This window comes from Eretmochelys imbricata, chromosome 4 (genome assembly GCF_965152235.1).
Source record: "Eretmochelys imbricata isolate rEreImb1 chromosome 4, rEreImb1.hap1, whole genome shotgun sequence".
NCBI lineage: Eukaryota > Metazoa > Chordata > Testudines > Cheloniidae > Eretmochelys > Eretmochelys imbricata.
The window spans coordinates 109,676,939-109,704,738 of NC_135575.1; the positions used below are offsets into that span (position 1 = coordinate 109,676,939).

The following is a 27,800-nucleotide window of genomic DNA, read 5'->3' on the forward strand; positions in this document are numbered from 1 at the left end:
GTAAATGTATACAGAGTGACATACTGTGTCAAACTACTGAGGCCGAGTTCTCCCATCATTTTATCTATGGAAGTTCCACCTATGGATGTCACTGAGAGTTCTGAGTGCAGACTGATGACAAGATCAGATCCTTGGTATTTACTAAAGCCACAGCAAATGATAAGCCCGTCATCAACCATTATTGAATTTGAGGGTTTCATCAGTATGTGATCATGGGTTCTGTTAAGATCTAGTTACTTTAGATGCCCACAAAACGTGTACACCAGCTAATAGATTTTCATGAAGGGGTACCTAAAGATAGGCTCCTTATCCCATATATAAGGGCCCAAATAAGCATCTCGATATTGAAAAATGCCGAGTGCTATTTAGGTATAGCTGACATGATATTGAACACAATGGATGAAATTCTGGCTCCCTTAAACTTAATGGAAAATGTCCCATTGACTTCAGTGGGGTCAAGAACTCATCCCGTTGTGTCCTGGTCTACACTGACTGCTTGGCATGGTCTGCATCATGTCATCTGACTCAAAACAAATGCATCGAAACATGATACAGTTTTGTTGAAAATAATCCTTTATTTTTGCACATGTCCATTCCAATGTAGGGGTGTGCTCACTCCGAGAACAGCCGCTGGAAAATTTTCCCTCAGTGGTGTCCGTCAGGTCGGCTCTGGTGCCCCCTAGGGTTTTGCATTCATAGTACTGGTATAAAGGGTCCTGCCAACCCACAGCCCCCTCAGTTCCTTCTTACCACCTATGACGGTTGCTGAAACTACCTCGTCCTTGCAATTTGTTTCTGTTATTAGATAGTTAGGTTATTGGAACTTGGTCTCTGAGCTTTAAGCCCTGTGCCACAAGCCTATGCCTGTGAGTGATCCCCATTCCAGCTGCCTTGAGTGCCTGGTGGAAGATCACATGCAGGAACTTTGTAAGATCTGTAAAGACTTCAGAACCCGCACCAGAGAGGGTAGAGACACCAGACTGAAATTTACCCTCATGGAAGTAGCGCTAAGACATCCCTTGGAGCTGGGTCACTCGGACTTGGCACCGAGCACTTCAGCCTCAGTAAGGAGCTCCCCGGCTGCTGTTCGGGACCCTTGGCGCTGTTCTTCATCAACTGTACCAAGGAGAGAAGCTCCATCCACATCTCAAGAGCCATGTCCAATGCAGAAGAAAAGTGCTCCTGCAAAAGAACCTCGGCACCGTTTGCCATTCCTCTATCAGACCTCTATCAGAAGACTGACAGAGGTCTATCCCCAACCCCGAGGTCGGCAGGGCAGGGAGAGTAGAGTGTGACCCACGTCAGCCATGTGGTGCCATTGACTCCAGCCCCAGAGCGGGTACCATTATGGACTCAACAATGCAGGAGAGCCACCAGAGTTCTGGTGCCTTGGCAGTACAGTCAATACCAGAGGCATTCGCTGCAGCAAGAGACTTACTCTCACTGCTTGTACCGGCGTCTCCGGCTATTCAGGAGCTGACAGCAACAGCACCAAATGAAGGGACCTCTGTGGCACCTAGGTCTCAGGTGCCTTTCAAAGGGAAACCATTATGGCCCAACCCCAATCTCCTCCCTCTTAGCACTGGTCACTGACACCGATCAGCACCATACATCCCCGGTCTGCAGCAAAGAAGTCTTCGGAGTTGGACTTGGAGGCAGTCTCTTGCCAAAGCCGACACCATCACTCCAGTTGGCACTATCCTCCTATGGACCCGGGCCAAGGCATCCCACCCATGGCGTGGCCACAGGAGTGGTGGCAGATGCCAGCACAATGGTCATTCTGGAACCTGTGGGCTTTCCCACCAATGCAGGGGCCCCGGTCCAGAAGGTCATACTCTGTGGCATCTGAGTCCAGAGCACTACCACCGTGCCACTCAGAGCAGGATCCAGTACCAAGAGCCAGCACCTGGAGACCTATCCAGTGCCGAAGGTGAAGAACAGTGCCTCCTACCATTTCTTCCTCCTCTTCTGATGAGGCAGTGGTGGAAGCAGATATAGTGCCCTCTCAGGTTGACTGTAGGGCTCATTAGGAGCTCTTTAAGAGAGAGGCCCAAAACCTGGGGATTCAGGTAGAGAAGGTCAGGGAATCCTCCCATGCTTTGCCAGGTATTCTAATGTCAACGGGCCCATCAAGAGTGATACTGCCTCTTAATGAGGCCATTATGGACCCCATCAAAGCATTGTGGCAGACCCCAGTGTCCATTCAGCGACAGCAAAGAAGACTGAAAAGAAGTACTTCTTCCCAGCTAAGGGTTATGAATTCTTATATATACATCCAGAACCGGGCTATTTGGTTGTGTCAGCAGCCAATGAGTGAGAGCAACAAGGTACAAGGGCCATCACCCAAGCCAAAGATGACAAAAAATTAGACTTTTTTGGCAGAAAGTCTATTCAACAGGTGACCTTCAGGTCAGGATCGTGAACCAGTAACCACTGCTGAGCAAATATGATTTTAATTCCTGGAGACTCTGTGCTGAGGTTGAAGGAGTTGTTACCCTAGGAATCCCGATAAGAGTTTTCAGCTCTCATGGAAGAAGACAAATCAGTGGCAGAGGCGTCCCTTCAAGCAGCCTTGGATGCAGCTGACTCTGCAGCCAGATCTATAGCCTCAGCAGTGGCAATGTGTGGAAGCTCATGGCTTCAGTCCTCAGGCCTACCACATGAGATTCAACAGACTCTGCAATACCTTCCTTTTGAGGGCATGTTGCTTTTTTCCAAGCAGATGGACTCCATGCTGCATAGCCTAAAGGACGGCAGGGACACCCTGAAGTCCCTAGGTCTTTATACACCAGCACCCACAAGGAAACATAAATAAGCCTCAACCAGCCTCTCAATTCTTCCCGCCACCTGCCCTGCAGGACTCTCACAGGAAGAGGAGCAGGGGCTTTAGGAGAAGACATCCTCCACAGTCCTCATCCGCATCCAGGCCTGCTCCCATCCAGACACACTGGTGGGTCCAAGCAGCCCTTTTGATGGGTCACTCGGGGACGACGTACCAGGACAGAACTTGGATCCAACCTCCCCAGTATTTTTGTGGACTGTGTATTCCATTTCTATGAGGCATGGGCCCATAATACAACAAACCACTAGGTGCGAAGCATGATAGCATTAGGATATACCCTTTAGTTCACTTATTCTCCCCCACCACCCTGCTCCTCTTCAGGGACTTGTCTCAGGAGCATCTTCTAGCCCAAGAGGTGTAGTCGCTCCTAAGTGTGTGAACCATGGAAGAGGTTCCACCAGAGTTAAGGGGCCAAGGGTTCCACACCCAATATTTCCTAATCCCAAAAGCCAATGACAGTTTCAGACCAATTCTGGACCTGCAAAAGCTCAACAGATACATGAAGAAACTAAAGTTCCACATGGTCTCCTTGGCTTCCATCATTCCCTTCCTGGATCCAGGGGACTGGTATGTCCAATCTGAAGGACACTTACTTCCATATCTTGATTTTTCAGGAACACAGAAGGTTCCTCAGGTTCATCGAGAGCCACATGCACTACCAATTTGCGGCTTTTCCGTTTGACCTGACAGCGGCCCTTCAGGTGTTCACAAAGTGCATGGCAGTCACAGCCTTCCTGAGGAGGCAAGGGATTCAGGTCTACTCTTACCTCGACAACTGGCTGGTCGGAGGTCACACCAAGAGCCAGGTGGCGTCCAATATAAAGTTAAACCAGTCAGTATTCCAGGGCTTAGGTCTGCTTATAAACACGCAGAACTCTACCCTCTTCCCGCTCAAAGGACAGAGTTTATTGGAGTGATCCTCGACTCTGTCCAAGCCAGAGCCTTTCTCCCAGAAGCATGGTTCCAAGCAATAGTGATGCTTATAGAGAGCCTCAGAGATCACCCATCATGACAGCAAGGAACTGCTTGAAGCTCCTGGGCCACATGGCCTCATGCACCTATGTAGTGCAGCATGCAAGACTTCAACTCAGACCTCTCCAGGTGTGACTGGCATCCGTATACTTGCCAAACCAACACCATTTAGCCACAGTTATTACAGTTCCCTTGTCAGTGATCGCCTCCCTCAATTGGTGCTAGACCCATTGGCGGTGCATGCAAGAGTCCCATTCTCAAGACCCCAATCATCAGTGTCTCTCATTACAGATGCTTCAGCAATGGTGGGGTGTTTGCTTGAGTTCCCTCAGAACTCAGGGCCTCTGGTCTCCGGAAGAGCTCTTGCTGCACATCAATATCAGATTGCTCAGGTCATTTGCCAGGCATTCCAGCCCCATGTGGCAGGCAAGAACATGTCAGCTCTCACAGACAACACAACGGCGATGTTTTGTATCAACAGGCAGAGAGGAGGGTGCTTCTCTCACCTGTGCCAGGAAGCACTTCACTTGTGGGAGTTTTACATAGCCCACTTGATCTATCACAAGGCCTCCTATCTGCTGGGATTGCAGAATGAGCTAACAGATCACCTCAGCAGATCCTTCTCCAAACCACCACGAGTGGTCCATTCATTTAGATATTATGAACACCATTTTCCAAACTCCCCAGATAGATCTGTTCGCGACAAGGCACAACAGGAAGTGTCTCTAATTCTGCTCCCTCTTGGGTCACAGCTCCAGATCTCTCGCAGACGCCTTCCTCCTTCCTTGGATGGGGCATCTCTTCTATGCATTTCCTCCCATTCCTCTCATTCACAAGGTCTTGCTGAGAATCAGAATGGACAGAGCATGAGTCACCCTGATAGCCCCTGCCTGGCCCTGCCAGCACTGGTTTTCCACAGTCCTAGAACTCTCAATGGAGATACCAATCCTTCTACCTCTGTATCCAGACCTGATCTCCCAGGACCACAGCCGCCTGCATCACCCGAACCTCGAGTCCCTTCATCTGATAGCCTGGATGCTCCATGGCTGAACCCCACAGAGCTAGCATGGTCAGGGCAGGTGCACGAGGTCTACTAGGGAGCAGGAAGCTGTCCATCAGAGCTACTTACCTGGCAAAGTGGAAGAGGTTCTCGACCAGGTCTTGCCTACGCAATCAGCAATACCATTCATTGTGGACTACTTACTACACCTGAAGCAACAAGATCTAACCATATCATCTATTAGGGTCCATCTGGCCACAATCTTAGCTTTTCACCAATGGCCATTCCATGTTTTCAAACAGCATCTGTAATTGGTTTCTTAAAGACCTTGTTATATTGCACCCCTCGATATGTCAACCAATCCCTCCCTGGGACCTCAACCTGGTATTGTTGAAATTGACAGGACCCCCATTTGAGCCACTGGCAACGTGCTTTCTGCTCTACATGTCCTGGAAGGTGACCTTCCTAGTGGCCATTACTTCTGCCAGAAGAGTGTCAGAGATCCAGGCCCTCACTTGAGAACCACCAAACACTGTATTCTTCAAGGACAAGGTCCAATTGTGTCCTCATCCAGCTTTCCTTCCAAAGGTGGTCTCACAGTTCCATAGTATCCATGGGATATCTTTCTACCGGTCTTTTATCCAAAACCACCTTCGAACAGGGAAGAGCAGAGGCTCCACTCACTAGATGTCAGACACACACTGGTCTGCCACATAGAAAGGACTAAGCCATTTCAGAAAACTACTCAACTGTTCATAGCCATTGCAGAGAGGAGGAAAGGTCTTCCTGTCTCAGCTCAGAGAATTTCACCATGGATCACTTCCTGCATCCACACATGCTACAACCTGGCAAAGGTCCCTGCCCCCACCTGCCCTGACAGCATATTCCACAAGGGCCCAAGCCTCTTCGGCAGCATTCATAGCACAAGTTCCTATCCAGAACACTTGTAGAGTGGCAACATCATCATCAGTTCACCCTTTTGGGTCTCACTACGCCATCAACCAACAGGCCAGAGATGAAGCTGGATTTAGCCGAGTGGTGTCATAATCAGCATGTCAATAAACTCTGAACCCCCCGCCTGCACAACTACTTGGGAGTCACCTACATTGGAATGGACATGTGCAAGCACTCGAAGAAAAAATGGTTACTAAACCTTCTGTCACTGTTGTTCTTTGAGATGCGTTGCACATGTCCATTCCAAGACCTTCCTTCCTACCTCTCTGTCAGAGTCGGCCAGCAAGAAGGAACTGAGGGGGCTGTGGATCAGCAGGACCCTTTATACCAGTGCTATGAGGTGCGACTCCAGGGGGCACCAGTGCCAACCCGATGGATATCACTGAGGGAAAACTTTCCAACGGCTGTGCTTGGAGCAAGCACACACCTACATTGGAATGGACATGTGCAATACATCTTGAAGAATAACAGTTATAGAAAAGTTAGTAACCGGGATTTATTTTGTCATCAAGTCTGTAAAATCTGTGGGCTGTACTACTTTGGTCTAATTTTGGTTTCTGGGGTTAGTGGGCTGGTTCTGGCCTGTGATATACAGGATGTCAGATTCGATGGATCTGGTGGTCCTTTCTGACCTTAAACTCAGACTCAATGATATCTCTTTTTAGAAGCAGCCATGTTAGTATTTCCCCTTGTTTATTCCCCCCCCCCCCACCCCGTTCTTGTCAACTGCTGGAAATGGCCCACCTTGATTATCACTACAAAAGGTCCGTGTCCCCCGTCCCCCCCCCCGACTCTAGCTCACCTTTCCTGATCCCTCTTGTTACAGTCTGTATGGCAGCACCCATTGTTTCATGTTCTTTGTGTATATAAAATCTCCCCACTATATTTTCCACTCTATGCAGCCAATGAAGTGAGCTGTAGCTCACGAAAGCATATGCTCTAATAAATTTGTCTGTCATCATCATGAATAGGTCGGAATATGAACCAGAGGCTGCTAGGCAGCTCTCCAACACCACTTTCTACAAGCCATTACCCTCTGATCCCACTGAGGGTTACCAAAAGAAACTATGCCATCTGCTCAAGAAACTCCCTGAAAAAGCACAAGAACAAATCCGCACAGACACACCCCTAGAACCCCGACCAGGGGTATTCTATTAGCTACCCAAGATCCATAAACCTGGAAATCCTGGACGCCCCGTCATCTCAGGCATTGGCACCTTGACAGCAGGATTGTCTGGCTATGTAGACTCCCTCCTCAGGCCCTACGCTACCAGCACTCCCAGCTATCTTAGAGACACCACTGACTTCCTGAGGAAACTACAATCCATCGGTGATCTTCCTGAAAACACCTTCCTAGCTACTATGGATGTAGAAGCCCTCTACACTAACATTCCACACAAAGATGGACTACAAGCCGTCAGGAACAGTATCCCCGATAATGTCACGGCAAACCTGGTGGCTGAACTTTGTGACTTTGTCCTCACCCATAACTATTTCACATTTGGGGACAATGTATACCTTCAAATCAGCGGCGCTGCTATGGGTACCCACATGGCCCCACAGTATGCCAACATTTTTATGGCTGACTTAGAACAACGCTTCCTCAGCTCTCGTCCCCGTAATGCCCCTACTCTACTTAAGCTACATTGATGACATTTTCATCATCTGGACCCATGGAAAAGAAGCCCTTGAGGAATTCCACCATGATTTCAACAATTTCCATCCCACCATCAACCTCAGCCTGGACCAGTCCACACAAGAGATCCACTTCCCGGACACTACGGTGCTAATAAGCGATGGTCACATAAACACCACCCTATACCGCAAACCTACTGACCGGTATACTTACCGACATGCCTCCAGCTTTCATCCAGACCGCACCACACGATCCATTGTCTACAGCCAAGCTCTATGATACAACCACATTTGCTCCAACCCCTCAGACAGAGGCAAACACCTACAAGATCTCTATCAAGCATTCTTGCAACTAGAGTACCCACCTGCTGAAGTGAAGAAACAGATTGACAGAGCCAGAAGAGTACCAGAAATTACCTACTACAGGACAGGCCCAACAAAGAAAATAACAGAACGCCACTAGCCATCACCTTCAGCCCCCAACTAAAACCTCTCCAACGCATCATCAAGGATCTATAACCTATCATGAAGGACGACCCAACACTCTCACAGATCTTGGGAGACAGGCCAGTCCTTGCTTACAGACAGCCCCCCAACCTGAAGCAAATACTCACCAGCAACCACACACCACACAACAAAAACACTAACCCAGGAACCTATTCTTGCAACAAAGCCCGTTGCCAACTGTGTCCACATATCTATTCAGGGGACACCATCATAGGGCCTAATCACATCAGCCACGCTGTCAGAGGCTCATTCACCTGCACATCTATCAATGTGATATAAGCCATCATGTGCCAGCAATGCCCCTCTGCCATGTACATTGGCCAAACTGGACAGTCTGTACGTAAAAGAATAAATGGACACAAATCAGACGTCAAGAATTATAACATTCAAAAAGCAGTCAGAGAACACTTCAATCTCTTTGGTCACTCAATTACAGACCTAAAAGTTGCAATTCTTCAAGAAAAAAACTTCAAAAACAGACTCCAACGAGAGACTGCTGAATTGGAATTACTTTGCAAGCTGGATACTATTAACTTAGGCTTGAATAAAGACTGGGAGTGGATGTGTCATTACACAAAGTAAAACTATTTCCCCTTGTTTATTCCCCTCCCTCCCCCCCCCCGCCCCACTGTTCTTGTCAACTGCTGGAAATGGCCCACCTTGATTATCACTACAAAAGGTTCGCCCCCCACCCCACCCCACCCCACTCTCCTGCTGGAAATAGCTCACCTTTCCTGATCACTCTTGTTACACTGTGTATGGTAACACCCATTGTTTCATGTTCTCTGTGTATATAAAATCTCCCCACTATATTTTCCACTGTATGCATCTGATGAAGTAAGCTGTAGCTCACAAAAGCTTATGCTCTAATAAATTTGTTAGTCTCTAAGGTGCCACAAGTATTCCTTTTCTTTTTAGAAGAATGCAGAAAGTCACAACTATTGTAGTTACCAGCATGCCATTTGCCTTTGTCTAGATTTCTAATCCTCTTTATGACAAAGAAATTACGGAACAGATTGAACTCTACTATGAGAGATGTGCAGACATCCATGAAATAGTATCTGGGTATGGACACCTTGTAAAGCAAGGCCAAGCAGTGCAAAAAGATTGTAAGTACTGAACTTCAGGATCTGATTATTAGTGTGCCTTGTTCTTGAGGTCTCCTGCTTTGCTTTTATCACAAACAGAGTGTGACTAGATGATGATTTTAATAAAAAAAAGAAATATAAATTCCACCATGTGCTTAATAAGAAGAAAATTAATTTGTCTTCTGCAGCATGCTTGCTGGAAGGTAAAACTGTATTGCTCAGTGCTGGAAAGCCTTCCTTCCAATATAGTTTTTGATTTTTTTTCCCTTAAGAAGAAAGACAAATAAAAAGAACAATAAAATGATTCCAGGCTAATATGATATGCCACTCAAATCCCTCTCTTCTGTTCTATATCTATGTAAGTTTCTTTTGGCTGGTTATACAAATTTGTTCTCAGTGTTACATCAAATTTATGATGTTTTACAGTACAAGAAAGCAAATAGCTGCAACTACATACATATTTTTAAAATTCCCAACAACTTTTGTGTAATGCTGGAAGATCTGTTCCATAGTTACTCAATGTGAAGCAGCTGAGAGACAAAATTCATATCAAAGCATCTATTCTGTTCCATACTGGTGGAGTAACACAACATTAATTATTATAGCACTCAAGAACACATATTGGACGTCAAGTATGAACAACATTATTATATGTCCTGCAAGATATGGAAGAGGTTATAATAAATCATTTATATTTGTTTTAAATGAGCTGTACTGACATTATCAGTTTTTCACTCTGTTTCCTGCCTCTTTCCTCTTCCCATCCTATATACCACGTTCTCATCCACCACAGCGACATCTTTTAAAGATAAGCTTCCTCCAAAGACCAGCTCATTTCCCAGGTCAGATCATTTCCTTGATTTCTCACTTTGTTCAGGTATCCGTGAAAACTATTATTCAGAGCTGAACTACAAGTATGGGGGCAAGATCAAGTGTGATGCCTTCATCTGGGGCAAAGAGCTAAGGGAGAAATACCACAGCTTGTTCAACCTGCTGCGAGAGATGGACTTCAGTCCATCTGATGGTAATCATGCCTTTATCTTGTCTTTCTGAAATTACTATACAGTGTCCCTTAGAAGCTGGCACACTTTGACTTTACCTCATGTTGCAGAAGTTTTTTTCACATCACTTAAGGATGGAGTGTCAAGGTTAACCTGTAATTTGTCTGTATCACATTGCAAATGAGGAATGGACACAATGTAAAAGATGGAAATACAGAAACACGCAGGGTTTTAGTGTCCTTGGCCAAAATGTGGGCAATTTGTTTAAATGCTCAGTTATGGAGTGGTAATGACTATGGGCCAGCTTCAGCCGCCATTATTAATGTTGACTAGTACCTTACTCTTCAACAAGTCCTATTGATTTACATTGTGAAATTGTCTGACTTATTCCTACTGGGCCAGGTTGTGATTTAACCTTATTCATGTTGGGTAGTACCTTACTCTTCTAGGAATTTCTTTTATTTCAGTGGTACTCCTGAGAAGTAAAGTATTTTTGAGCATGAGTAAGGATAATAGAATTTGTCCCAGTAAAAATAAATCACAGAGTTGCACCGTCAACATTTTGATTTAAACTGTTTTCACATATAACAATTGTGCATCTACTTTGTGATGTATTTTTAGTGTCAGAAGACCAAAACAATACAGTTTTAGAAGTTGGCCGGAGGATATTTGAGAAGGTTGCAAAAAATCTTTCCAGGGCTGATGGTCTATACTACATGAGCTCCTCCATCCCTTTTCTGATGGATTCCAGCTGCTGTGGATACCACAAAGCTTCCTTTTTCCTTGCAGTTATTTTTGAAACGGGACTAGCTGTGCCCATAGACCCTGTGCAGGTAATGTATTCAATGTGTCTGATCATCTCAGATGAAATTAGTTACCTTCAAAAGCAATTTACACAGTAGGTTGCCAGAGTGAAACTTGGCCATTTGAAGAAAAAATACAGGAAAGAAATTTTGGTAGCTTTCCCCATCTCAAATCTGGTCTCCTTTTCATGGCATGGCCAATAGGCTCCCTCTACCTTACCCCTTTACTGGGCAGCTGGCCACAGATATTTCTGAATTCCCTGATACACTATGGGGCTAAAAGCAGTGGAGCCTAATGGAGGAACTTCTCTGTCCCACTGCTACAGAATGGAGAAATGCATTGATTGGTCACTCCTAAAAGAGGGTGACAAAGTGAGCTGGGATAGAGGGACAGTCCTGCAGGCCACTGAAGAGATATGATGCGGGCCTACTTGTCATCCACATTTAACTCCAGATGGGAGTGCGGGCCAGCTTGCTGCCCCCAGAAATGTAGACTGGAGGAAGTGGATCTGTTAGTCGGCCCCCGAAACCTGTGATGAAGAAAATATCCTTGAGCTGATGGGGACAGCAAGTCACAGGGATTCCCCATTCAAGAAATCTTGGCACTAGGTGGGGCATAGCGGGGGGTCTCCTGGAGGAACAAAGTTGTATAGGACTAGAAGGGAAAGAAATCCTGTGATCTGTTGTGAACAAGACATGATACTGAGACTGGGCTGAGAGGGAAAACGCCACAAAAGTTTTAGAAAAGCATCTGAACTCCAAAATTTTTCAAATTAATCATAAGGTCAGAAATATCCTCATAATTTCACAGTGTCAAATAAAAGAGGAGGAGGATCTGAGAAGGAGAAAGATATATGTGTGAAACTGGAGGCTGTTTTATAATGAACTTGCCGATAGCCATTTAATTACGAAATGGTACAATAATATAAAATACTCAAGAATGGTGGGGCTGCCTAATGTCACTGTAGAACGTGTCATTATATTAGGAGGTGGAGTTAAATGGTGCTCCCAAGACATTAATCTGAGGCAAAGTTTACCACATCCTGTTCAGGGAAGAGAAACTGAGACTTAGGTCTTGTCTAAACTACAAATATGCCCAGTGCTAACAATAAGTTCCTGGGTCCCCTTCAAATATTGTTGAAACTAGTTTAAATGGGTAGTGCAGGTGGGACAAAACTGATTTCAGCACCGTTACAGAGGCACCCTTGAGACCGGCGGAGTACTAAGAATGGTTGTGTCCAATCTGCACTAGCAGTGCTGTTGTCAGTCCCAGCTGAAGTGCAGCCTGGGGAATCGACTGCTGATAACCTTTGTCAGCCATAAGTCATTAGTGCAGGCAGACCCTCACGGTGAGATTTTTCAATGAGAGCAGAGTTTTGAGAGCCTACAAAAATCCCACCCTTAGCACCCCAATTATGAGCTGATGCCTTTTGGTTGTCCCAGGAGTAGCATCTGCACTAAACAGCAAGGTTATCTAGTGGTAACAAGATGATAGGCAGTAATGCTCATCGTGTGTGTTCAGTAGAAGTGTCATAGGGTTTCTTTTATACCTTTCTTTATAAAAGAAATCCTAACCACTTTGTTGTTCAGGTGTTTCACCTGATATAGTTGGTGTATCAGCCAGTACTGCAGATGCACGTTGCTCATTCTGTGAAGTCTGTGAGACAGCACCAAAATGGTTTATAGTAGGCAAACTTGTTAGCGGTCCAATTAATTGTTTATGTTTGTTGATTTTTCCCAGGGGCTGTTATACAGTTTGGTTGGTGCTCAGAGGAGTGAGAGACTTGCTGTGATGAATCTTGGGTATAAACATTACCAAGGCATTAACAATTATCCACTAGATTTGGAGTTATCATATGCTTATTACAACAATATTGCACTAAAGACATCTCTTGATCAACATGCTACTAAAGGAGATCAGGTAAAAGAGTTATAGGTGTATTTGAATTTATTTGCCATGATAGCAGTTTATAATACATTAATACTTATATATACAGAGCTTTGTATCTTCAAAGTACTTTACAAACATTACCTTACCTAATAATCACAACACCTCATGAAACAGTAAGTATTATTACCCCATTTCACAGGTGGGGAAAACTAAGTCACAGAGAGTTTAACTGTTTTGACTGCGACCATACGAAGTCAGTGTCAGAGCTGGGAAAGAAGTCTGGTGTACCTCGTTCATAGCCTCATGCTTAGTTCACTAGATCATATCAATCTATATTAAGGACTGTTAAGTATCTGTTCTTCTTTTTGTTCTTTAATACCCAGACTTTATTAAATTCAGGAAAAAGGCCACCTGTACTCTCCGTATCTATGTCTGTTCCATAATCAAATGTAAAATGTTTAGTTGTGTTTAATATCTGTATGAAAACCCAAGTAAACTTATTTCAGAAATGGCTTGTGAATAGGAAACAATATAGTTTTAGATGAAAAAATATTTAACAACCTTAAATGAGTGCTAGGATCTTGGCCTGAAAAAACACTTGGACAACATTGTCTGCTTAGGACTGAGACTTATCACAAAAGGAAGGATAACTGAGGGATTTTGAACATTGCAAAATCAAAACATACAGACTGCAAATTGATTTTTAATTACTTATCATAGGCCAAGTCCACATTAGAAACTTATGCAAGCATACCAATGTCAGTTAAGATGTGATTTTTTTTTATTTAATTTTTTTTTTTTGCAACATAACTATACTAGCAAAACCATAGGGTAGGTACAGTTATATTGGCAAAGGAATGCTTTTGGCGGTATAGCTTATTTTGTTCAGGGAACTGGTATAAGCTATATCAGTAAAAGCACTTACTTGCCAGTATAAACTGGGTCTATCCTAGGAGAGTTTTGTCCATATAGCTACACCAGTAAACCTTTTAGTGTAGACTAGGCTTTATGCTTTTGTGCTGTCACCTATTGCTGTCATATCTGAGTGCCTCCTACATTAATTATATTGGCAATAGCAATCTCTCACTTTGTTGGACTTCATGGGGTCTCTGGATTTTCACCATTTCCAGGCTATAAGAAATCTCTGCTTGGCATAGGTTTCTCCCAGCTGTTCCATTACGTGATGGAGTGTGGAAGTTGCAAGTTCCAGATCTTAAATAAGACCCATTTTTATAGATCCGCTTTCTCTTAAAAAATGTGCCAAGCAATTTCTCCAGTCATGTTCTTGTTTTCTCCCTCAAATATTCCTTTTCCTTTCTCTTCTGCTTTGATCATTCTCCTCCTCTTATCACACCCTTCCCCACTCCATGGTCCCATATTGGTGTGGCAGTGAATAATAGTTGATGCCTGGTGAGTCTGCAGCTGTCTAAACTATCTTTTACTTCCAAACTATCCCATCTTTACAACCCCCAGTACTACCAAAGGTGGGAGCTTTAACAGAGACTAGCTGCCAGTGCTTTTACCACCTTGTCATCTCAGTCTGCTCACTGGAGATCTAAACCAGGGGTTCTCAACCCTTTTCTTCCTGAGCCCCACCCCCCTAACATACTATAAAAATTCCATGGCCCACCTGCGCCACAACAACTGTACTTCTGCATATGCAGTAGATTAAAAGCCAGGTCCAGCATCAAGGGGTAGCAAACAGGGCAATTGCTCCGGGCCCCACACCACCGGGGGCCCTGCGAAGTTAAGTTGCTCAGACTTCAGCTTAAGTCCCAGGAAGCAGAGCTCAGGCTTCAACTTTCTGCCCTGAGCCCCAGTGAGTCTAACACTGGCCCTGCTCTCTAGTTTATTTTGGCGGAAACCTCCTGAAACCTGCTTGCGGCCCCCCCGAGGGGGTCCCATCCTGGTTGAGAACCGCTGGTGTAGACAACATGGTGGTTAAGGTGCCAGCTGCCGCTTTGTTACCACTTGTTACATTTGTTACCACTAATGGAGCTGCACTGAATGGTACCAATGGTGGGGAGCTTTAGAAAAATAAATCTAGGGTAGTCAGGGTCTCTGTTTGTTCCATTCTGTCAGACAGACCTGTCAGAGAATAGGAGGGCCTGAGTGAATGAAAGGAAATGACAATGAGCTAATGGTTTCAGGATTAATAAATTGACCAGTGAAGAAAATAACAGAACTTTGAAAGCCCAGAATAGAGAAGGAATTGTTCAAGATATCAGGAAACATCTAACGTTTTCATTTAGGTGGGCAGGTTGATTAATATGCTGTTTAATGTTTTCTCTGTTCACCCTCTTTTCAGGCATTTGTAGAAACTATAAGGCTGAGGGATGATGAACTATTAAAAGCCCAAACTAAAGAAAATGGTGATGTCTTTATGTGGTTAAAATATGAAGCAACAAGAGGAAATGCAGCTGCACAGGTATAGTCTATATCATAGCACATCGTTTCATCATTTTGCTTGTTCATACAGTTCGGACTAAACCATAAAATCGCTGGTAGTGCTGTCATGTTGCTCCCTCAAACTTATTTCTTGTCTGATCTTTAAACTTTTCCAGTGCTTCAACCTGAGTGTGAAAACCACTAAAAAGATGACGTAAGGCAAAGAGAAGGGCACATAAGGGGACTTCATCTTACGTGCTCATTGCTTTACTTGCTATAACTGTCCTTTCAATTCCCTTGGTGTGTATTTGACTCTTGTTTTGTACAACTGCAGAATGCCAGCTCCATGCAAGTTGCTCTACTGAGCCATCTGCACACATTTTCCCGTGCACTTATATCACTATTTATTCACCACTGAATTCAATCCAGAGACTCTCATGGTAGTTGCATCTACATATGCCAGATCTGAACTCGGTCCGTTATCTGTAAACGTTACTAATAGGAAGCCCTCTCTGAAAATTACATAAGGCAACCTGTTTTCAGAATGCTTAGCACACTTAACTGCCTTCTTGACACATTTATCACCAGTGTAAATCTGTGAAAATAATCCATCCCTGTAACTCCAATTACAGTTTAAATTTAAGATTTATTATTATGATAGTTGTGTTTTGTTTTTAGCAACGATTGGCACAGATGCTGTTCTGGGGCCAGCAAGGGGTGGCAAAAAATCCGGAAGCAGCAATAGAGTGGTACTCAAAGGGTGCACTGGAAACTGAAGATCCAATATTAATATATGATTATGCCATTGTTTTATTCAAGGTAAGACATGCTTCCAATTCTCAGTTCATTTCAGACTTGTAGAGTAGTTTCCTTTTGGGTGTAGATGCTTCAGAATTTAGATAATGGAGAGAACTTTGTGCATTTTCTACAGTGACATATTATGTGATCATCATAATGCTCTTAGGGTATGTCTACACAGCAAAACAGACCCATGACAGCAAATCTCAGAGTCCAGGTCAACTGACTCAGGCTCATGCTGCAGGGCTAAAAATAGCAATGTACAAGTTCAGGCAGGTGCTGGAACCTGGGGACCGAGATACTCCCCCATTGCCAGGTTTCAGAGCCCAGGCTCCACTCCACACCTGAATGGCAACATTGCTATTTTTAGCCCTGTAGTGTGAGCCCAAGTCAGTTGACCTGGGCTCTGAGACTTGCTGCCTTGGTGGAGGGGGGATTTGCTGTGTAGATGTACTGTGAGACTATGTCTACCTATCACATTTCTCAGCCCGGGGTGTGAAAAAAACCACACACCCCTACCCAACATAAGTTTCACCAACAAAAGCACCGGTGTGGACAATGCTATGCTGGCAAGAGATGCTCTCCTCTGAAATAGCTACCATTGCTTGTTGGGGGTGGTTTAATTATGCCAGTGGGAGAGCTCTCTCCCGCCGGTGTAGAGTGGCTACATGGGAGACCTTACAGTGGCACAGCTGTACCACTGCAGCTGTGCCACTGTAAGGTCTGTTGTGTAGACATAGCCTTAGATACACCATTTTACGCCACCTAAATAACTCCACTTTTTACCAACTTGAGCTAAATTGAAAAAGGACACTATGAAGCCCACACCCAGACTTGCACTGAAATAACAAAAGGAGTGAATTAAAACCATCTGAGGTTTCAGAGTAACAGCCATATTAGTCTGTATTCGCAAAAAGAAAAGGAGTACTTGTGGCACCTTAGAGACTAACCAATTTATTTGAGCATAAGCTTTCGTGAGCTGCAGCTCACTTCATCGGATGCATTCAGTGGAAAATACAGTGGGGAGATTTATATACACAGAGAACATGAAACAATGGGTGTTATCATACACACTGTAAGGAGAGTGATCACTTAAGATGAGCTAACACCAGCAGGAGAGCGGGGGGGTTTGGGGGGGGGCTTTTGTAGTGATAATCAAGGTGGGCCATTTCCAGCAGTTGACAAGAATGTCTGAGGAACACCGGGGGGGGGGGGGGGGGAATAAACATGGGGAAATAGTTTTACTTTGTGTAATGACCCATCCACTCTTAGAGACTGGGAGTGGATGGGTCATTACATAAAGTAAAACTGTTTCCTCATGTTTATTCCCCCCCCCCCCCCCTTCCTCAGCCGTTCTTGTCAACTGCTGGAAATGGCCCATCTTCATTATCACTACAAAAGGTTTTCTTCCCTCCCCCCCCCCCCACTCTCCTGCTGGTGTTAGCTCATCTTAAGTGATCATTCTCCTTACAGTGTGTATGATAACACCCATTGTTTCATGTTCTCTGTGTATATAAATCTCCCCACTGTATTTTCCACTGAATACATCCGATGAAGTGAGCTGTAGCTCACGAAAGCTTATGCTCAAATAAATTGGTTAGTCTCTAAGGTGCCACAAGTACTCCTTTTCTTTTTGCGAAAACCATCTTAGTTATTCCAATGACAGTTTGTGTGTCAGCAAGATCTGGATGGGAGTTACTTACCAAGAGTTAACAGGTTTCAGAGTAGCAGCTGTGTTAGTCTGTATTCGCAAAAAGAAAAGGAGTACCTGTGGGACCTTAGAGACTAACAAATTTATCTGAGCATAAGCTTTTGTGAGCTACAGCTCACTTCATCGGATGCAAATGTGCTCCGGGGGTGGTGGGGATGAGTGGGGCAGGGAAGGGAGAGCTGCGCTCCGGGGATGGGGGCATGATTGGGGCAGGGAAGGGAGAGCCGGGGGGATGAGTGAGGCAGGGAAGGGAGAGCCTGCTAACCGGACACTGCCAGGTTCCCTTTTTGACTGGACTTTCAGGTCGAAAACCAGACACCTGACAACCCTAACTTCCTTGTCCCAGCCAGGCCTCGTTTACAGACTGAGAGCTGGAAGCCTACTCTCCTTCCCAGTCAACAACCAATTGAGCTGGGCTTTCTCCTTTTAACCCCTTCCTCCCAGCCTGATTGCCTGTGTAGCAAGGCAAAGCTGGCTGAGTCTACAAGCAGCTTGTTAACCCTTTCCTGGCCAGTGTCATGTTTGTGTACCCCATCACAGAGCCTAAAATTACAGAACGAACAAAACAATACGGCAACAAATATGAAAGGGTTCAGGTACAGTAGACTGCAGAGGAAAAGAGGAAGAAGCAGCCTTCAGTGCGTGGATATCCATAGTGAGCACAAGACAGAAGCTGGTTGCAGTTTGAATTTCATGTTGGTTACATTTTAAGAAAGTTTGTGAGGGAATGTGGTTTATAGCAACAGAGAATTAGCAGTGAGAGCCCCGTTAGAAGAAGTAGGTTTCAAGGAGATTCCGCTTACAGAATTTTTCCAATTACTAAAATTATTTCAGTATGTGTTCAGATCTATTAGATTAAGACACCCAGGCAAAATTGTGATGAAAATTCACCAGCCCAAGCACAAAAGCTATTCACTATTCTTTTTTCCAAAGTAACTGACAGTAATGGGGGGGGAAAAGGTATTTCACTTGCCCATCAGAAAAGTTACTCACCCAGGTTAATTGGAAAAATGGAATTTTCCGAGGCTCAATTAAGATTAGGTTAAACTAGGATATTAAATGTGAATGAGCCCTACAGAGCCACACAGCTTTGCTACCCAGCCCCCATTTTAACATATTAAGATTAAAAAATAACTATAATATCCAAAAATTTTAAATTTGCTTTTAAAATTATTAGCTAGGAATGTTCATTAGCATGTATTATGTGTTTCAAAATAGTGGTTGCTTATATGTACTTATTTTATTATGTTTGTTACTTAGGGTCATGGTGTGAAAAAGAACACAAGACTTGCTTTAGAACTGATGAAAAAAGCAGCATCCAAGGTAAAATATTCATAATAGTAAATATTTATTGCTGTGCTATCTAAGTAAGATGTATTATTACTGATATGATTATAATTTATAATGATTATGTGGCACTTTACATCACCCTAATGCTGTATGAACATTAATCAGTCCTTCCAACATCCTGATCATAAATTAGGAAAGCATTATTATCTTGAATGGAGAAACTGAATCCCACAAAATCTAATTGAGCTCTGGAGTAAGCAGGTGCAACTCCACTGAAGTAAACAGAATTGTGCCTGCATACACAAAAGCTGATTTTTCCTCCTAGTGACTTATACAAGGTCACACAAGGAGTTAGTGGCTGCTGTAGGATTAGAACTCAGGTGTTCTTACATCCAGTTCCTGTGCTTGTATTTCTAGACCGAGTTTCATGTTAAATTGTCAAACAGAAATCCCCACCTGGTCTGATGTTTGGAGATGTTATGTGCCCACTAATCTCACTGAGGGCGATGGGAGATAGGGGTGATCATCACCTTTGAAAAATCAGGCCAACAAACTTCATAGTAATACAGTATAAAGGAGAAGAATAAAGAAGGGTTGAGAGCCAGACTGTGCTTTTGCAATGTGCTCTGTGTAATTGGTGGTGGGTAGCTGCACCAGGACTAAATGGTAACTCAAAGTCAGGATTCATTCCCTCTTACCCATTACATCTGGTGGGTAGTAAGCTGTTACCGTCTCTTGCCATCTGCAGATCATTACCTCCTGCACCAGCTCAACTCCACTAGCTGGAGTGCTGAGCAGCTGAGACCAGACTCCACCCTCTCCCTGCCCTTCCGCATCTCATCTCAGGGGGAAGTAGTGGGTGTGCAGAGGTTACATATTCCTCTGTGACTGGACCAGGGAACTCACATGGGGGCATAATGGCCATGTGCAGCCACGATCTGGCCACAATCATGCCATGATCTGGCCCTTAGTGATTTCCACATCTTCATATATATTTATGTCCTTATTTATATTGCCCAGGCCTCTGGTAAATTTATATCTTGAAAACCATGACTATTCAAACCACTCAAACCACTCCACTGTGGGAGGCATACACGGTGTTTCCTAAAACTGATCTGTATGGCACTGGCCGACTGTCTCTACTCTGTAAAAACAGCATATTGAAGTTCCATATTAATGGCCTCCCATTTATTTTCAGAGCAAATGTAAGGAATGCAAGCCAGAATATCAAAAGAACAGGTTAAAGAATATATAGACATATTCAAGTCTGCAGGGCCTGATTAAATTCATCCTAGCGTACTTAAGGAACTAGCTGAAGCAATCCGAGAATCATTATCAATTATCTTGATTATCACTGCTGGTGAATGGGTGAGGTCCCAGGAGACTGGAGAAGGGCAAACATAGTACCTATCTTTAAAAAGGGGAACAAAGAGGACCCAGGGAATTATAGACCAGTCAACCTAATCTTGATACCCGAAAGATAGTGGAACAAATTATTAAACAACTAATTTGAAAGGGCCTGGAGGATAATAAGGTTTTAAGGAATAGCCAGAACGGATTTGTCAAGAACAAATCATGCCAAATCAACCTAATTTCCTTCTTTGACAAGGTTACTGACTTAGTGGATAGTGAGGAAGCATTAGATGTGATATATCTTGATTTTAGTAAGGCTTTTGGCACAGTCCCACACGACATTCACAAACTAGGGAAATGTCTAGATGAAATCACTGTAAAATGGGTGCACAACTGTTTGAAAGACCATACTCAAAGAGCAGTTGTCAATGGTTTGCTATCTAATGGGGGGACATATCTAGCGGGGCTCCATAGTGGTCTGTCCCGGGTCTGGTACTATTCAGTATTTTCATTAATTCCTTGGATAATGAAGTGGAGAGTACGCTTATAAAATTTGCAGATGACACCAAGCTGAGAGGGGTTGCATGCACTTTGGAGGACAGGATTAGAACTCAAAATGACCTGGACAAATTAGAGAGTTTGTCTGAAATCAATAAGATGAAATTCAATAAAGGCAAATGCAAAGTTGGGAAATGCAAATTCCTTCACTTAGGAAGGAAAAATAAAATGGACAACTATAAAATGGGAAATAACTGTCTAGATAGTAGTACTACTGGAAAGGATCTGAGGGTTATAGTGGATCACAAATTTAATATGAGTCAACAATGTGGTGCAGCTGCAAAAAAGGCTAATATCATTCTGGGTGTACTAACAAGAGTGTCATATGTAAGACACGGGAGGTCATTGTACTCAGCTGGAGTACTGTGTCCAATTGTGGGCACCACACTTTAGGAAAGATGGGGTCACACTGGAGAAGGTCCAGAGGAGATCAATAAAAATGATAAAGGTTTAGAAAACCTGACCTATGAGGAAAGGTGAAAAAAACTGGGTATGTTTAGTCTTGAGAAAAGAAGGATGAAGACTGATAGCAGTCTTCAACTATGTTGAGGGCTATTATGAAGAGGATGGTGATGGTGATCAATGGTGATGGTGATGGTGATCAAGAATGGTGATCAATTCTTCTCCATGTCCACTGAAGGTAGGACAAGAAGTAATGGGCTTAATCTGCAGCAAAGGAGATTAAGGGATGGCTACACTTGCGAGTTAGAGTGCATTAAAGCAGCCCCGGACACCCTAGCTCACTATCTGTCCACGCTGGCAAGGCACGTAGTGTGCTCTGACTCCACAGCTACAGCGCTCCTGGTGCTCTACCTCAGAGAGATGATTAACGCTTGTGCGCCTTGGCTGAAATGCCTGAGCGTCAGTGTGAATGAGGTGTTGCATTACTGCGCTCTGATCAGCCTCTGGAAATGTCCCATAACCCCCTTAAGTCAAGTGGCCACTCTTCTCATTGTTTTGTACTTGCTGTAGGAATGCAGATATGCCCTTTGAAAGCTCTGTTTCTGACAGCCAGCTGCTTATCTTTTCCGAGACAAAGCAACCATTACTGTGGAATGCTGGGGGGGGGGGGCGTGCTGCTGTCTGAACTTACAAGACAGCATGCTGACATGCTCTCAGCCCCCCCTTAAACCTACTCTGTCTCCCCCCACATACACCCAACACATTCCCTGTCACACTCCACCCCCCCCCCATTTGAAAAGCATGTTGCAGCCACTTGTATGCTGGGATAGCTACCACAATGCACTGCTCTCTGTGGCTGTTGCAAGAGCTGCTCATGTGGCTACGCCAGTGCACTTGTAGCTGTCAGTGTGGACAGATTGCAGCGCTTTCCCTACTGCGCTCTACGAAGGCTGGTTTAACTCAAAGCGCTCTACATCTGCATGTGTAGCCATGCCCTTAGGTTAGGAAAAACTTTTTAACTAGGAAAGTAGTTAAGCTTCCAAAGTTAAACAGATTTCCACAGGAGGTTGTTGAATCCCCATCGTTGGAGGTTCATTGAACACAGGGCCTTAGAGAAAAAAAGCAGAGAAAAATAAGGGGACCCTAACGATTCCAGCAGTCACAAACCTCTTGGTTACAGCTTGGTAGAACACTGTCTAGATAACATGCTCCAAAGAGCTACAAAGATTAACTTTCTAGAACTCCTGACACTAGACAATAAGTTGGCATCAGAAGATGTCGCAAAGCACAGCTGAACCTGAGTGGTTGAGGACATTTTTTTTTCTTTACCCACAGGGATTACATCAGGCAATGAATGGTTTGGGATGGTATTACCATAATTTTAAAAGAGACTACGTAAAAGCAGCAAAATACTGGTTGAAAGCTGAAGAAATGGGCAATTCAGATGCATCCTATAACTTGGGTGCCCTGCATTTAGATGGGATTTACCCAGGAGTGCCTGGCAGAAATCGAGTAAGTAAATAGTGTGTGATTTCTTATTAAAGGGTCTGGTTTACAAATATTGGCTTTATTCTTTAAGATTCTGCTACCCTTCATCACAGTGAATCGAGTCTTTTCCTGTATGAAGTCCCATTGAAGTCGGGGCACTGCTTCTGGAGCGAGGCACTACTTAGCATAATGGCATCACAATCTGCTTCATGCCTGCTAAAGATGTGTTTGCATTCCTCTGACCTGTGTAGTTCTACCTCAAGAGTACCACTGTCCCTTTAAGAGTAAAACACAAGTCCCATTAAAAATGTCATACAAAATCAAGTTTGGAGTTGTTTTATACCTTCTTGAGGGCCAGATTCTGCCATCATTACTCCTGTAGAATAGCTCTCTACTTCAGTAGTAGCCCCATTGAATTCCACGGTACTTTACATGGAGCAGAGCACTATCCAGTGTGATTAAGGGCTGCAGAATCTGCAGGAGAACTTTTGAGCTGTTGCACTGCACTCATATTGAAGCTGCTATTGTTGTGGGGAAAAAAACAGTTCAAGACAGATTTTAAATTAAATTTCCCTTTCAAAGTCTGATTTGCAATTTAAATGCAGCCCTCATAGACCTACATATTTTATTTTTGTCTTCCTAAGACAGGACCTTAATTTTATATATATATCAAGAAAAAATAATGTTCTTTTTCCAACAGAGGATATCATTATTTTGACTGATAATTTTATGACCAATCACATTTATAGTTCAGAATGCGAAAATAAAAGTTATCAAACCTCATGCTTCAGGCCAAAGGAGGCTGGAAAATGTGGTCTAGGCATTCGAGAGCATGTCTAGTGCCTCAGACAGTGAGCATATATGCTGCAAACAGCAGCAAGAGCTGCCCAGCAAATGGTGGCAAGCATATTTCTCCTACCTGGGGACAAAAATTACATAATAATGGCCTGCCCATAATAATACAATTCCAAGTTAATAACAGCCCCTACAAAAGCACTCTATGGACCTGTATTCCTTCATCACCAAAAGCCTGAGAAAAGAGATGTGCTGCTGTGTGCTCTGAAAGTTAATAAAACCAGGCTCTGTTGGATCAAATGAGGGAGCTAGTTACAGAGTCCAGGACCATTGACAAAAATACCGGGTCTCCATTTTACAGCAGAGGTTGCTAGTTAGACGTTCCTGGATTAAAGAAATTGTTTAGTTGTGATTGCTGTTGCTTTACTATGATTACTGTAGAAAACTTGTTGATTATGAGAACTGGATACTCTCTCAGTTCCCCTTCCTTCTGCAGTTCTGTCCTGTCCTGCTGAGCCTGTATTGCCTTACACAAACTATCTTCATATGCTTGAGAAATTATGAACCTGATCCTGGAGCCCATACTCATGTGTGTAGTTCATGAAAGCACTGGGACTACTCACACAGTAAAAGTCTCCAGGACTGGACCCTCTGTTCTTGTCATTCATGCAAATGATTTCTCAGATGCTAGAGAGAAAGCTTTGCTCCAGCAGTCTGTGACACTGGCAAAAACAGCTCCCCTAATTCACCACCAGTTGTAGCAACACTGGAAGCTGTAGTGTAGTCAGGACTGCAGTGTTTTTATCACTAGCCGTGAATGTAGGGTTAGATAGCCTGGAGGTTAAAATGCCTGTATCCTCTCTCTACACTCCAGCTTCCACTGCTGCTATTACTGACAGTGACTTACTGGTCCCATTTTTGTCAGTGTCAACAAAGCCACACTATATGGCACCAGAGGCCAGTTGTATATTTTATATATTCACCTACCTGATAAAAATGCTACCACAATTTCAGCTTTAAAGAACTTCCAACCTAACCTGGTAAGGTGGTAGAAGAAAGAAACTGATTTCACCCATCTGCACAGAAAGTGATTAAACTGACTGGTTTCATTAGCCAGGCTGCCATTATTTATTTATCTATTTATTTTTTAAATGAAGCAATTATAGGGAAATAGTAATTCCCCAGGAGGTTGCCATTTTTATCTTGTTTCTTTGCAGACCCTAGCTGCTGAGTACTTCTATAAAGCTGCCCAAGGTGGACACGTAGAAGGGACCATACGATGTTCTCTGTATTACATCACAGGAAATACGGAAAACTTTGCTAGAGATCCAGAAAAAGCTGTCATGTAAGGAATGAAACCCTTTTTTTTTTTAATAAGGAAAATCTCATTTTTAAACCAGTGATGATTCAAATCATGAAAAAAATCATTTCAATTACAGCAGGTTCTCGATTCCTCAATCTAAAAATATGCATCTTTCTTCTTGAGAAACTGTTCCATGGCAATAATACTTGCTCCTCTTGAATGTTTGCATATCTTAATGTTTAGGAAATAGTTAAGCCTTCGTTTTCAGAGGTGCTGAGCACCTTCAGCTACCTCCTAGAACTGCAGGTGCTTAGCATATCTGAAAATCAAGTTACTGCTGCCCGTTATCCCAAAAGGTCTTTTGGTTGATGAAACTATTCACACGAAATTCACGTCTACTGGTTTGTCAAAGGATATCTAATTCACAGCTTTGTAAGAAGAGGTGGGACCTGCATTTTCCAATACCACAGTGGCCTTGTGGTTTCTTAGCACCTGGAACAAATATATCGTTTTCTCCAAAAAGAAAAAGTAATTTTATCAGCAAAACTATAGGACCATATGCTGTCCTTAATCTATGCAGGGAACTTCCAAGGATACTAATGGGAATTCCATGCAAAGATATGCACTAGTTCAGGGGTTCTCAAACTTCATTGCACCACAACCCCTTTCTGACAACAAAAATTACAACATGACTCTAGGAGAGGGGATTGAAGCCTGAGCCCACTGTGGGTGTGGGGGCCAAAGCCCAAGCCCCACCACTCCAGGTGTGGGGGCCAAAATCATAGCCCAAGAGCTTCAGCCCCAGGCTGGGGGCCTGTAACCCTGAGCCCTACCACCAAGGGCTGAAGTCCTCAGGCTTAGGGGCTTTGGCTTGGGTTTTGACCCTGGGAACTGGGGCTTGGGCTTTGGCCCTGGGCCCCAGCAAATCTAATGCCAGCCCTGGCGGCCCTATTAAAATGAGGTTGTGACCCACTTTGGGGTCCAGACCCACAGTTTGAGAACCGCTGCACTAGTTCTACCAGAAGCTGTGGTCTTGATGCAGGAATTACTGGGTGAAATTCTATGGCCTGTGATATACAGGAGGTCAGACTAGATGTTCTAATGCAGTGGTTCTCAACCTGGGGTATGTATATCCCTGGGGGTATGCAGAGGTCTTCCAGGGGGTACATCAACCCATCTAGATATTTGCCTAGTTTTACAACACACTAGCAAAGTCAATACAAACTAAAATTACATACAGACAATGACTTGTTTATACTGCTGTGTATACTATACACTGAAATGTAAGTACAATATTTTTATTCCAATAGATTTATTTTATAATGATATGGTAAAAATGAGAAAGTAAACTATTTTTCAGCAATAGTATGCTGCAATATTTGTATTTTTGTCTGATTTTGTAAGCAAGTAGTCTTTAAATGAGGGTATGCAAGACAAATCAGACTCATCAAAGGGGTACAGTAGTCTGGAAAGGTTGAGAACCACTGTAATCTAATGGCCCCTTTTGACCTTAAAAATCTATAAATTAGTATAAGTTAGGCTACTTTGCCACTTATACCTACATAGAGACCCATTCATAACCAGCGTATAAATTGCCACCTTTTCATATGTTGAATTTGACCTGGAGTTTTGTTTTGATGCTGTACCAAAATTTACATGTAAAATGTTACAGAAATAAAATATTACCTTCGGACATTTCAATGTTAATACCACATCAGGGGCTAAATATATCATAGAAATGTATGCCTTTAATGACAAAGAGGCTGATCCTGCACCTGCTTAAATCAGTGACAAAAGTCCTATTGGCCCCAGTGAGAATAGCACTGGACTATGATGTGTGAAATGTGTGTGCTCATTTATTGTCATGTTTCTTCTTTTACAGCTGGGCAAAACATATTGCAGAAAAAAATGGCTACTTGGGACATGTAATCAGAAAAGCTCTCAATGCCTATTTGGAATTGTCCTGGTAAGTTTGATCTGCACTGTGTCTGAAAACTAATTGGTTGTTATGTATGTGATTTATTTTTATAAACTTTTGTGGTAAAACGATGCAACATCTCCCCAACACACACCCAGGGTGAAATTATGACCCCTTGAAGTCAATAGCGAAACTTCTGTTTACTTTAATGAAGCTGGAATTTCACCCAGGAAGTCTTTGACATGAGAATAAATACAACTGAAATGAAACACATCAAAACCAGGACCATACAGAAAGGTTGTCTTTCACTGAACTGTAGACAAAGCACAATTATGGGTAGCTTTTTTTCAAACCTGGCCTCCTTCATTTATTTAGAATTTTTTTGTGTGCAAAAAAATTGTAGGTGCAATTGATGTAATTGATTTTGTATTTCAGTCTTACACAAACTCTAAGTCAAGGAGCACTTATTCAAAGCACCCTTGACATACATTGCAAACCACCAACCTCATCACTGCTGCTATGTGATCATCCAACAGCAGGTGGCAATCCAACACAACCCCCAAATTGTTCAAACACCATCACAAATGGTGGGTGAACACCCTCTTTCAAAGGGGCAGATATTAGCCTTGCCATATCATCTGTCTGCTTTCCCCAAACAACCAGCATCACCTCAATCTTTTCTGGATTGAGCTTCAGGCACTTAGTTCTCATCCATGACCCAGTCTCCATCAGACACTGGGCTAGGCATTCAACAGCACTGCTGGAATCAGGTGAAATGGATCTATAAATGGAGATACTCGTGCAGACAGACAGATTGATGTCAAAACTGTTCCCACAAAACGTTATTAAAAATTAGTATTATATTAAAAGGGGTAAAGCAATCAGAATTGGGATCCCATGGGCCATTGCGCAAGGCAGTGTAAAGACACAGGAAAATGCAATGCCTGTCACAAAAAGCCCAGAATCAAAAAGTCAAGACATACTTAGCTGCTTTTGAAAATATCAGAAGTGACTTAGCCACTCAGGAACCTAAGTCTCCTGGAATCTCTATGATATTTAACTTATGTCAACAGCCCACGTGTTTCCCTAATGGTTTCCAGGTG

At 43.5% G+C, this 27,800-nt stretch overlaps 1 protein-coding gene across 1 annotated transcript in view; it reads left to right on the top strand.

Moving 5' to 3' along the window:
• The window catches only part of SEL1L3 (SEL1L family member 3), a 56,146-nt gene that overhangs the window by 9,480 nt on the left and 18,866 nt on the right, over nt 1-27,800 (top strand). Inside the window, exons 7-16 of the mRNA XM_077814609.1 lie at nt 8,887-9,019; nt 9,876-10,022; nt 10,621-10,832; nt 12,544-12,723; nt 15,002-15,121; nt 15,760-15,900; nt 18,851-18,913; nt 22,529-22,705; nt 24,694-24,821; nt 26,662-26,745. Of these exons, the coding sequence (XP_077670735.1) occupies nt 8,887-9,019; nt 9,876-10,022; nt 10,621-10,832; nt 12,544-12,723; nt 15,002-15,121; nt 15,760-15,900; nt 18,851-18,913; nt 22,529-22,705; nt 24,694-24,821; nt 26,662-26,745 (1,385 nt within the window). The remainder of the gene's footprint in view (nt 1-8,886; nt 9,020-9,875; nt 10,023-10,620; nt 10,833-12,543; nt 12,724-15,001; nt 15,122-15,759; nt 15,901-18,850; nt 18,914-22,528; nt 22,706-24,693; nt 24,822-26,661; nt 26,746-27,800) is intronic.